Source organism: Stegostoma tigrinum, chromosome 29, assembly GCF_030684315.1.
Source record: "Stegostoma tigrinum isolate sSteTig4 chromosome 29, sSteTig4.hap1, whole genome shotgun sequence".
NCBI classification, from domain to species: Eukaryota; Metazoa; Chordata; class Chondrichthyes; order Orectolobiformes; family Stegostomatidae; genus Stegostoma; species Stegostoma tigrinum.
The window spans coordinates 41,851,039-41,863,934 of record NC_081382.1 but is presented as its reverse complement, the minus strand read 5'-3'; the positions used below and the strand labels follow the sequence as shown (position 1 = coordinate 41,863,934).

Genomic DNA, 12,896 nt, shown 5'->3' with positions numbered 1-12,896 from the left:
TCTTTTAATATCAACAAATGGAATTGGATGCAAAATAACTCAATAATTTAAATTGTATAGTTTGCCCATGAGCTTCATGGTATGATCTACTTGGGTACATATATTCAGAAGCTTACACACCCAAGCTAAACATTTCTCTTTATTAGAGTCTCTGGATTCAAATAATTGTGCTTCCACTTCCTCCTCATTTTATTCCCCCTCCATTTTCTATTAAAATACTTCAAATTTTAACTGTTCACTTCTTTGGAGGCAGCGAGCATTGATCTACTTTCTTGCTTGGGTGCTGACTGATCTCCTGCCTGAAAACAGCATTTCTATTGTTTCATTTTACGTTTCAAGCAACTGCATCATTTTCTGTTGATTTTCCATTCCCTCTGCCCCACCTACCTCTGACCCAGGAGACCGGGGTTCAAGTTTCACCTGCTCCACAGGTGTGTAATAAATCTCTGAACAGGTTAATTAAAACATATCTACTTACGTAACCAATAATGTGACGTACCATCTATTGCTATAAGCTGGCATTACCATAAACATATTGTATTCAAGTGGATAATAAAGTATGGAGCTGGAGGAACACAGCAGGCCAGAGGAGCAGCAAAGTTGACGTTTCAGTTTGGGACCCTTCTTCAGAAAATATTTACATAGCATCTTCAATGGAGCAAAATGTGCCAAGGAACTTCACAAGATCGTAATCACGCAGAATTACCAAATTGCAGTATATATACGTATGTACATACACACACAAAACGTTCTCCAGCAACTCCAGGTTCCTTTGACAGTTCCTTTCAGGCAGCTGAGGTCCTAAGCGTATGCGAATGTTGTCACCTGCAAATTCCCCTCCAAGTTACATGTTAACGCGATTTCAAAATCTGTTCTTACAACATCAAAATGTAGATCCCCCACCTTGCATGGACTGTAGCAGTTCAAAAAAATAGCTCACCATCACTTCTACTGGGGAAATTAGGAATGCAAAATTCGTGATGGGCTTGTGCTGACCTTTACAGTAGTGCCCATGTCCCATGAACAAGTTTTAAAATGCAAATCTGCCAATCTACCAATCCAAGGGACATGCATTCAGTTAATATACAATTGCACTGTTATAAAATTAATTTATTGCATATCAATAGTTTAAAAACTATTGGTAGACTTGTTGGTGCACTATTTGTCACCCTTCTCAACGTTTGAAATTATTAACCACACTAATTTCTGGTATCTCTTACTATTGTCACTGCCATAAAATTATCTGCAATGGCTTTCCCTCCTGCTCCGTTACCTCTGGGGAGTTCAAGGATCTATCCTGGGACCATTCCTAGTTCTCATCTATATGCTCCCTTTGGTGAGATCATCCAAAAACAACTCATTAGATTCCACAAATACTCAACTAACTCATCAGCTATCAGCCTTTTCAGGGTATAATTTGTCATTCTGCTTGTCTGACATCCCTAATTTCCCAATTAACTTTTAGGAAAATAAAAGCCATTGCCATTAACCATTTTTATTTCTTCAGTGGATATTAGGGATTGCTAACATTTACTGTTATTCTCCAAATATCCTTGAGAACATGATTGTAAGTCATTTTTGAGATCTCACTTCGAGATTTGTAACAGAACTGAAGATTTGTCTTGGGAGGTGATGTCCTAAAACCTGGATGAGTTAAAATGCATTTTGTAGAGCAGTAAACACCGGAGTAGATATCTATGGTTTTGAATGCACTGCTATGTTCTGGATGGTGTTGAACATTGTGTTTCCTAGTGATGACTACCTTTTACTAAACCAGACTGTTTACAACCTTTAAACATTTAAAAGACATTTGGACTCGTATACATGAATAGGAGCGATATGAGTCAAACACAGACACATAGGATTAGATTAGTTTGGGCAGCATTAACAAATTTCTGTGCGGTATGACTCCATGTCCCCATCAATCAGACCATTTCTGTAACATTATGCATCATTACCTCTGCTTTAGCTCTTCTGCTACTGAAACTCTTACCCCTCTACTTTTTTGTTACCACCACCCTTGATTTCTCTAATGCTCGTCTAGGCAATCTTCCAGCCTCCACAAACTTGAGTTAATTCAAAACTATACTGCTGTATATCTTAACTCATTAAGTCCTGTTCATCCTTTATCCAGTGCTACAGTGATTCCTGGTCCCACATGCCTTAATGCATCGAGAGACAGAAAACAGGAGTAGGTGTAGGCCGTTCAAGCACCAATCAATATAGTCTCCAGAGGTAATGTAGCCGGTAGAAAAGCCATTGCAGATCATTTTATGGCAGTGACAATAGTAAGATATCAGAAATTAGTATGGTTAATAATCCAACTGAGAATCAGTGTTTTGGCTTCACTGGGATCACTGGTTCTGGAGTCCCCAGTCACCTGGAACATCCTTCCTGTATTTACCCTGACTTGTCCTGTTAGAATTTTATTGGTTTCTATGAATTGCCCCTTATTCTTCTAAATTCCAGTGAATATAGTCCTAACCAATCAAGTATGTCCTCATGCATCCGTCATGCCTCCCAGGAGCAAGTCTTGTAAACTTTTGTTGCACTGCATGGAATGTATGGGAATGGGATCAATTAAATTTGCAATCATCCTAAATGTTTAAAACGACCCAGTTATGCTAATGTAGGATTCCCTGTTAATCTTTGAACCAGCAGCAATTTGTTAGGGAAGGTACTGGTCCACAGAAACCAGATATAATAGCATCAATATCAGAGAGAAGTTTATGGGTTCCCTGTAAAGTGACTACACCTTAAAAATACTGCGCCAGCTGGAAAGTGCATTGGGACGTAACAAGGTATTGAAAAATGCTAAGTAAATGCAAATTCATTCCTGAAAAGACCAATAATGAAAACAACAAAATAGAATATGAGCTTAAAAAAATGTTATATCATTTAACTTAAACTCACCTCCAGATCAACCGTGGATGCATTGCTTTCCTTTGATGGGCAGTCAATGACCGGTGCAGCTGTACAGGAGATTGCACAGACGATCAACACAAACAGGACATACAAGTACTGCATTTTGGACCTTATGTCCCACACACAAACTATAATATTCTTTAAGTTGGGTACTTCACCATAACAGGCTGGAGACATCAGACAGAAGAGTCAAATGCAGGATTACAAGGAAAACACAGCCTTTTTAAGGAAAGCGGTCACCAATAGTGTCAGGGGCGGGATTTGGAAATTAGGTCCTTTAACCCTTGGTAGACTGTCACATATTACATCAATTTTCAAAACTTGAATGTGGGGACCTACCATAAACATTAACAGATTCCAGGCAGGGACTGTTCTATTCTCAAATACCCCTAGAGTTATATTGACATAATCCAGTGGATCCTCGGGAAATATTGTATCATTTCCCAAGGAATAAAGACCAATATTGGCATAGCCTTTTGGTGTCCAGGTCAATATTGCTGGGCAAGGCCCAGGACAGAAGGATATATCAGGCACCAACAACTTATGTCTGAGGCACCACTGTGCTCAGGTCCAGTGATTTCTGTCCCTACTGGAGTGGTACTGTGACAATATCATGAATTCATAAGTCAGCAGCTCAGGCTAATGTTCTGGGGATACGGATTGATATCCTAGCACAATAGCTGATGGAATTCAATTTCAATTAATAAATCTGGAATCCAAATGCTAGCTGCAGGAAGGTGACTATGTCAACTGTCGTCAATTGTTGTAAAAACTCCATTGAATTGATTGATGTCCTTTAGGGAATGAAAGCTGTTGTCCTTACATGATACAACTTTCACATGACTCCAGATCAACAGGAATGTGGTCGACTCTTAATTGTCACTTTGAAATGGCTGAGCAAGCCATTCACTTCATAGTCAGTTAGGGAAATGCATCAATATCAGTGATTCCTATTCCTCAGTAAAGAGGAAAGACTTTGAACACCCAGGTAACGAGTACCACTGTTTTGCTGGTGCCCAGGTAAATAAATGCCAGGAATAAAGGAATTACTATGAGGATCTATAGCCCTGTGCAAATGTGGACACATTCGTGAGGTACTTTTAGTATGGGCTCCTGTAAATAACGGAAATGTGCTTGGGATCCAACAATGAAAACAGACACATTCTCAGGCACCTATTGTTCCAAGTGTTGAAAGGAAAGCTTTGGTTATCTCAAAAAATGAGCAAGCTCTTTGTTGGTGACATAACCAGATTCATAGAATACAGAAGCGCTGTGATGTGTTGCTCAAAATGGCTTATGAAGCTTGGGCAGCTCAACATAAATTTAAAAATGATATTCAGCTTATACCACCCTAAATATATTTGGGAATGGAATGTCTGGTTTTGGTCTCCTCAAATGGTGGGAACATTACAGCAATTACTGAGAGCTCAAAGGTCAACAGAATAGAATGATTTCTGGTCTGAGTCACCAGAAAAGGCTTACGAAACTAAAGAACCTATACGATTCTGATCAAAAGAAACAGCTGTAGCAACTTACCCTGTCTCTTTTGGATAATAGTAACTTATCTCCTGGAGTTTGCTCGATTGCCTTTGGGGGTGTTGGCTGGCTTTTAAGTGACATGTATTTCATTACACTCTCTGTTGACCGATCACTTTGAACCTCACCTCCTTTTCTCCTCAGAGTTTCGTTGCAGTTTCCTCGCTTGAACTCTTCCTAAATGTCTTTATCACACTGTCACTTTTCTCCAGTCCTTCAGAAAACCTCAAAACCTGCCTCTTCAACCATGCCATTATCCATTTCCCCTAACCTTTTTCTTGCTATTGTTCACTGCCTGTTTTGCATGGTCAGAATGTTTCATTATATTGAGCTAGTGATTGAAAGTTGTTTTGTTTGAAAACTGAGGAAGTTTTGATTGTATTTCAGAAATGCTATTAGCATCCTCAGACAGATTAAATTCTCCATATACACAAACACTGATCCCTTGAGGCATCACAAATATGCACATGAATCACTGGGTCATTTCCAATAGAGTGCTGGGAGGGGGGTCAATATACACATGGGTCAGTATCAAATCACCATTATTAAATCAGAATTTCAACTTGAACAAAGCAGGATGCTGAACATTTTAATATTCCAAAATTATTCTGAAACTGAAAACCAGAATTGAGTACACAAGGGACAATTTCAGGTTTTGTATGTACAGTTGCAAAGGTCTTAGGTAGCTTGATCTGAAATTTAAAAAATGCATTTATATTTTCCAGAAACAAAAGTAGCATTGTATCAAATCCTGGAATAGGCACAGAAGCATCTTACAAACACAAAAGCTTTTGTGCTCCTAAGATGCTGAGTTCATCCAACTTCACACTTTGTTATTTCAGATTCTCCAGCATCTGCAGTTCCCATTGTCTCTGATAGGTACAGAAGCTGTGTTTAATCAGATGTAGATTTGAAAACGTAAATTTCAACTGTCATAAGCAGTGTAACCATCATGATTGTATTTACGTAGCAGCTTTAAAAGTAGCAAAATATCCCAAGATACCTCACAAAGGTGATTATGACACAATATTTCAGACAGCTAGTGCAGATTATGTTCGAACAGATGCCGCTTAGATAAAGGGATAGATTTTAAGGAGCTTTTTGAGAGGTGAAAGGCATAGAATATGGGAGATTTGGGTAAAGGAAGCTGAAGGCATATCCACCACTGGTGGAACAATTAGAGAAGCAAAACAGGCCAGAATTGGAGGAATGTGGTGATCACAGGGTTGTAGTACTTGAAAGGAAGAGAGAGCCGGGATAAGGACGTAGGTGGACAAAGACAAGCTGGATGGAGAACAGAGTGCAAGGGCAGGCGGGGAGGGTATTAACCCCCTACTATATTAAAGTTGGCACTTAAAAGTCAGCATTCTAATTATTTTTCCATCCATTAATTTCCACATGCCATGATGTGCTGAAGCAACGTTAGGTATAGTAGTGCAGTACTCAAAATACTGAACTAGCAACACAGAGGGTACAAAATCATATCTTCTAATTTGATAATGAAAAGTTCACGCTACAGGCGATTCTTAAATGTTCCAAACCAACTACCTGCATCTGGTTATGACCTGTGAAGTACTATCCAAGAGTGTGATTGATGTACGTTCAATTATGCCTTCCAGATAGGAATGAATAAGCACTTGAAAGGGTGTTGGTAGCAATGGTGGTGGTGAGAGAGGGGAGGGGATGGCAGAAATGGGTCTGAGTTACTCTTGCAGAGAGTTGGCAAGATCATGACAGGACAAACTGCCTCCTCTGTGCTGTACCCATTCTATGATTCAAGGAAAACAGATGACAAAGTCATAATTTCTTTTAAAAAATATCAGCTGACAAATTTATTGACATTTAAGCAAATTGGCCACTTTTATTAACATGACTACAATAGAAACAAATAGATTATATACTGTAGATAATATAAACATTTGCAAATGTTAAAAAAATTATATAAAAGTATAAAAATTGTATTTACAACTTCTCACAATATTTCATCCTGAAAATTTAAAAGCAATATTTTAATCAAAACCAAAAATGTTTAATCAAAGCACCAAGGTACATTGGACTGAAAACGGTTCCTAAATCGTTAAGTAGGGGCTTATTTCATGATTGAATAGGGCCATGATTGTAATTGTTGTCAATTTAAAAGTGAACATAAAATCTGTATGCACAATAACCTTGCATTTTCTAAGACTGAATCACTCAGCATACAATGGAAGCACAAAGGGCAGGATAATTATCAGTTCGCCTCGATGTTGATAAAGGGACAAATAGAGGGATGAGGTTTATGTAGAATGTAAGCATGGACCTGATGTTGGGCCGTATGGACTCGCTGTCCTATAAAGTTTATGTAAAACAAATCTGTTGTGAAGAAGTCTAAGTTACAAGGAAAGACTAGAAACACTTAGTCTTTACAATGTACAATGGAGATATCAAAAATTATTTAGAGGGAATGTAAAATTGCACACAAAAGGGTAAGGATAAATGACTTCACATGAGCTCCTACATTTCTATGTAAAGTCTTTTGAATGTAGAAATCTATCTTCCCAATCTGCAGATAATTTTTTAAAATTACATGTTAAACCAAAGAAAATAATCCCTCCGGAAGAATATCCTTTTCTATTTTCTGGTCTGAGAAATAATTATTTTAAAATAGAGACTCTGGCATGGAAACAGGGATACCTAACTGGTATGACTGACACTTTTCTTTTAAAAGATGGAATCATAACCAGTTACTTCATTATACAGAAGTTCAGTGGTACTGCAAGGAGAAACATGTTGCCAAAATGTTCATATTGCATGATCTGGACAAAACACAAGAATGCCAAATTTCAAATGATTTTAATTTATACTACAGGAGTAAACTGTTCCCAGTTGCTTTTATCAAGGCAACAACTTAGCCAAAATCAAACTGTCAACCAGTTTCTCCTATAGTATATATTGTTAAAAAAATTGGCATTCTTGCATTTCTCCCAATGAGTGCAAAACAAAAAGCTTTCAGAACATGTCTGTCTTTGCAGATGTTCTTATTTTATATTAGCTTATTTAAGCTCTTAAAAACATACCAAGAAATATTACTATCAGGCACTCAGTTCTGCACATGCCTGGTACTAAGATTTACTTCATAAACATGCTTAGTTTATAAGTACATCCCCAGACTGTCATCTAGTGAAGGAGGTGGTGGAATGGAGCCAACTTCCTGCTTCTTGTTTCTGGGCCATACGACTTTGGGCACAGCAATCAACACAGAAGCATACAGGCTTTTGTTTTCCAAAATAAAATTCACTTCTGCACGTTAGATGCTATGTTGATGATCAAAGCAGATATAAATTGTGTTAACTTTCTTTTTAAATGGAAGGTGGGAAAGAAACTCATTCACAAGAAAACACATTCACAAAAGGTGTGAATGCAGGAAAAGTAACTAAGGTATTCCAGGGTTTCAAACTGCACAACTCAAAGTGACTGGATCAGTTCCTCAGTACCATTACACTGTTATAGAGAGAGTTATTTCTGCATATTATGTGTAAAACAGATTATGACTTCCAAGGTCAAACAGGATACTTGTGAGTGACCTGTGCCATTTGAATCACTTTGCAAGGTGGTGCGTGGATGGAATGAGCTGTCAGAGGAAGTAGTGGAGACTGATACAATTACAACATTTAAAAGGCATCTGGATGGGTACATGAATAGGAAGGGTTTAGAGGGATACGGGCCAAATGGTGGCAAATGGGACTAGATTAATTCAGGATATCTGGTTAGTATGGACGAGTTGGACCAAAGCTATTTTTTCTGCGCTGTGCAACTCATGTCAAAATTTCAGAATAAATGAAAATGTGTTTTATAAAAAAGACAAACACAGTCTGAATATCATATTAGTTTATGAATTAAAACAAAGTACTGGAGAAACTGAACAAGTCTGGCAAAAGAAGTCTGAAGGAGGGTCACTGGACTCAAAACATTAACTTAGTTCCACAGAAATTCAGCATATTAATGCACAACAGAGTGGTAGATTAGGGGTCTATGTGTGCCTTCCTATATGCAGAGCTTGTAATGTTAGCTGGATCAACTACAGATTACTTTGCCAAATAAAAATGCATGTGTTAGGGAACGACAGCAAGCAGTTGACCTGCGTGACCTAAACTCTTTAGTCAGATACAGAAGTGCATGGGCAGATTCATGGGAAGTGATGGAAATGATCTGTGATGATGGATTAAAGGAAAAGGGAATGACCCACAGCAAGTGGAAAATCACTTGGGATGATAGGTGGCTCTGAACTTGTGGTTCCCAAAGCTTTCTGACATTAGTCTTTACATTATCTCCAGACTGGATCTTATGCAGACTAATTGTTAGAGATTGTTTGCTCTGAGAATATAAAACACAAAGAAAGCTGTTCAGAATTGTGAACTTTTCAAGCAATTTTGGGTTATTTGAGCTTAGGGCTGTAACCTTTAAGGGAAAGGAGAACATGTGCTGATAAACGTCACAGCAATGTCATGGGATATTTGCCGGTTTTAAAATGTTCCCCAGCAGTACCTTTCAAAGAACATAATACAGATATTCAGACACTAGCAATTAAAAATGACTACAATGAGCTGTATGAAGTATGCACTCAGAGGATGTGTTACCAATGAAAGCTGTTAGAAGACCGCTGTCACTTGAACACACTGGAATTTGAGTTAGTGCTCCACGTACTGATACACCTACACGTACCAGGGGGTTGTACCATTTCGGACTCATTTCAGACTCACCACCCCCCACCCCAGCAAATCCACCACCTTTCTCGTTTCCTTGCACAGAAGATTTATTACAGTGGGCATGGATTGATGTGCGGTGGCTCACTACAGCTCTGCTGAACATGGTTTATACAGATCGACACATCTGAAAATTGCAACTGAACTGTAAAGTTATCAATGTGTATAAATATAGAACTCATTTGTTATTTCCCTCAATTTAAGTTTAATATCATGGAATCGTTAAGCAATATTTTTGATCTCAAATTCAACAGAAATGCTGTTTAATACTCCAAATATGCAGAAGGATACATTACGTTAAAATAAATGGGACAGTCATGCACCAACTGGTTTCTCAGACAATCACTTTCTCCAGTAACTCAAAAAAAGTCATGAATTTCAAACTATTTTCTCAGTAATATGAGTTTAAGTCCCCAGCATTTAAGCAGCTTTTGGCTGAATGATTTGCCAATTTGGACAAAGGTGTTCTAAGGCCAACTGAACCTCACCCCAAGGCCATCCTACAAGCAATGAGTCAGATCAGCTATGAAAGCCAAAGAAAAATCACGACACAGAAAGAGACTGTAGTTAGCACAGAAGATGTGAACCAGTATTTGTACTATAAATTATTAAATGGACCCAAAAATATCTAGGGCTTCAAAGCCAGTTAATATCAGACCTTCACACAGTAATTTGTGTTGACATATTTGGTGATTTCTACCATGTTTATCCAAATGAGGTAAGTTGGCACTGACGGTTTGATCAGACTTTTCTGCAGTGTCTGCCTATCCCAAGGCTAAGTGCAACAAGGACTATTGGATATTCACACATGGCTCTTCGTTTACATAAATTAAAAATAAATACATTTTCTAAAGTACATATTGACTGAATGGGTGGAACTTCAGACTAATTTATTTTAAGACAAGCAGTTGACCAGAAAGTAATTGAAATATGTGTTTAATATCTGAAACTAGCAGGAAACAGAACCAGAAAAATTCTATGCTAAAGTAGCTTAAAGTATTAGATGAACAGGTGACTTACTAGTAGTTTTCATTACAAGTGCTCACCCACAACCAAGGGAAAAGACTTATATTCTTCTTGAGCTCAGTGTTAATTTTGCAAGTTCTTTTATTTTAAAAGAAATTTATAAGTTGCGATTGGGAATGTTGCAAAGGATCTTTATAACTTGCTGAAATATCAAAAATGAGTACTGTTTAAAGGACCAGATGGCCCCATTTGCAGTGGCCGGATACTAGGAAACAACCATTAGCCCAAGTTTTCTGCAGTGTAATTTAACAGAAATTACATCTTGAAATTCAATGTCTAAGAGGACAGGTGATTGTGCAGGAGATACCAAGCAAGCAAAAATTGGATTGTTTGAGGCTACTGAATCAAAGGAAAGAGGGGAAGAGGACACAAAGCTGGCCAGATGCCAAAAATGAAAATCAGAGTGTGAGGCACTGACTTGTGGCACACCAAGGAATGAGTAAGAAACAGCAAACCCTCCTGGTCAAATCTAACCAGCCTTTCCTTCCTTCAACTTAAATTTGGTTGAACTGTCAACAGACCCACTGGCTTAGTAGGAAAAAGAATGCAAGTAATAAATCACAGCAGCATTCCTGTATGCAAGTTTGCTGCAAATCTAACCCTTGGATCTGAAAGATTTAATACAAGGTAACTGGACACTTACCTATGGTCAGTGTGCCATGCAAAGTAATTTACTAGTAAATGAACAAATCACAATTCTAATATATTAGGGCACTATCAATTTTGCATACATTGATCTGAAACTCAGGACTATCCAGAATAATTCACATACTAATTTTACAGAGCTGGGAACCTATGATTGGACCCATTTGACAAGTTTTTTAATACTTAGGACAAGTTTACTCGAGGCTGGAGTGATTACTGACCTCGGGAATCTGCATTGTTTACAATATTAATCAGTTCGTAAGAATGTGCTTCACGTGGTGTGGTTTTTAAGATCATTTATAGCTCCAGAACCCTAAAAAGAGTAAAAGCAGGAGTAAAATTCAGTAAGTTCACTTTTTGATACTGCAAGAGATTCTCAGAGAGGTGATCTAGATTGGAGTGGAGAGCTTGTTAAAGCAGTATCACCAAATACATTTGCATACGAAGATTTGAGGAACTGGACATAGTTCTGCATGCTACGGTTGGTGCATTCTGACTGCTCCAGACGATCCTTCAGGTCTTGTAAGCGGCTCTGGAAACGCCTCTCAGCCTAAGAAGCAATTTTACACAAATTGGACTTACACAGTTACAATTGCAGCAGTCAGTAAGATACCAGTAAGTACATCATCAGACATTTAGCTATGAAAGCAGTTGCGCAGTCTCTTAAGTAACATGCTTTTATTCCCATACCTCACCCTTTCACCTCACCTAAGTCACCGAGGAACCGGAAAATTATTGTACTTTTAATATCTGTGGTGACATGCAAATGCTGCGAGGCCAATTCAAATGGCTGGAATTGTAAAAGTACTGTGATATAAACAGTTATTAACACTTCACAAAGCTTCCAATTAACATAGTGACAAGAAATTTAAATTGTTGAAAGATTAGGTATTTGTGCTTGCACGGAGGAAAATTTGGCAAATAAGTGTTACATGCAAGCATAATCAAATTTACTGAAAGGCACATTTAGAAAATTTGGAAGTTCTGGGGGTGGGGATGGTGACGGTGGAAGGAACAGTGAACATTAAAGCGATTAAAAACCATTAGTGTGAAAATACTAAATACTATGCAAACACACAATGATCCCATTACACGCTATAACCACCCTTTAAAAATTAACCCTCTTCCTTCAAATTAAAGTTATGTCCTCAAAAGAATTCTGATAATTTTAGGAATGCAGCTGTTATACTTTGGTTCATTAGGATAAAATGTCCAAACAACAATGAGTCAAAAATATTTTTAACAAGGAAGTTATTTCAGACAAAGTATTTTGTTGACATTGCAAAATCATATCCTAGTCCTCTGTAAGGATATCAGATAAAGATCTGACTGGATGGATGTTAGCAATGTGCGTTGACAAAACAAGCAGACACGCGCACAAACGTACAGAGAGGTGATTTTTTCAGCAAAGAGGTACAACATGCTGCATTCACAGTTAAGGGCTGCACTTTCCTCCTGAATGATCGCATGGAGCAAATTCACAAATTAAAAGCAATCACTGACCAGCAACGTAATATACAGGCCACATGCAATATTAGCGAAAGAAGCTATTCTTTCCCAACTAGCAGAACTAGGTGATTTAGATTTCAGAGCCACTTTTACATTGTTCTAGTGCTGCCAACTTCCAACATACAGATCCTCTATGGACAGTGATGTAAACCGACCCATAAACACACCTTGTATGAAATGCCTTTAATTTTGCCTTGGGGAACTTTGCTTATGGGCAAGTTTATCAATACTGACAGGACAAAGCCTGCTCAAATTTCAATATTCGTAGTTCTCCCAAATGTCGGCGCTATCAGGAGAGTTGCTCCAACCTCAACAATAGGGCTCACTTCAAGTGCAAATATATGATGGCCTTCTACCCCAAGATGAGTACTCTGCTACGACCGTGAACACAGGGGATAGAATCGGTAACAGAAATCACCAGGGCAGCATAATTGGGAACCTTACCCGTAACCGTGGCGTGAGATAAGAACAGTAAAGTCTTCGCTTCAGCCATCAGCAGCCTGGTAATTGATT

The 12,896-nt window shown here is 38.2% G+C and overlaps 1 protein-coding gene across 3 annotated transcripts in view; it reads right to left on the bottom strand.

The window, feature by feature from the left end:
- Positions 1-12,896, bottom strand: part of odf2a (outer dense fiber of sperm tails 2a) — a 69,959-nt gene that overhangs the window by 17,719 nt on the left and 39,344 nt on the right. For 2 of the 3 annotated variants that reach the window (XM_048558740.2, XM_048558741.2), the window contains exon 20: positions 6,321-11,424. The exons of the other annotated variant lie outside the window; for it this stretch is intronic. In XM_048558740.2, the coding sequence (XP_048414697.1) occupies positions 11,251-11,424 (174 nt within the window). In that variant the 3' untranslated portion in view covers positions 6,321-11,250. Of the gene's footprint in view, positions 1-6,320; positions 11,425-12,896 lie in introns of those variants that run through there. 3 annotated transcript variants of the gene reach the window in all.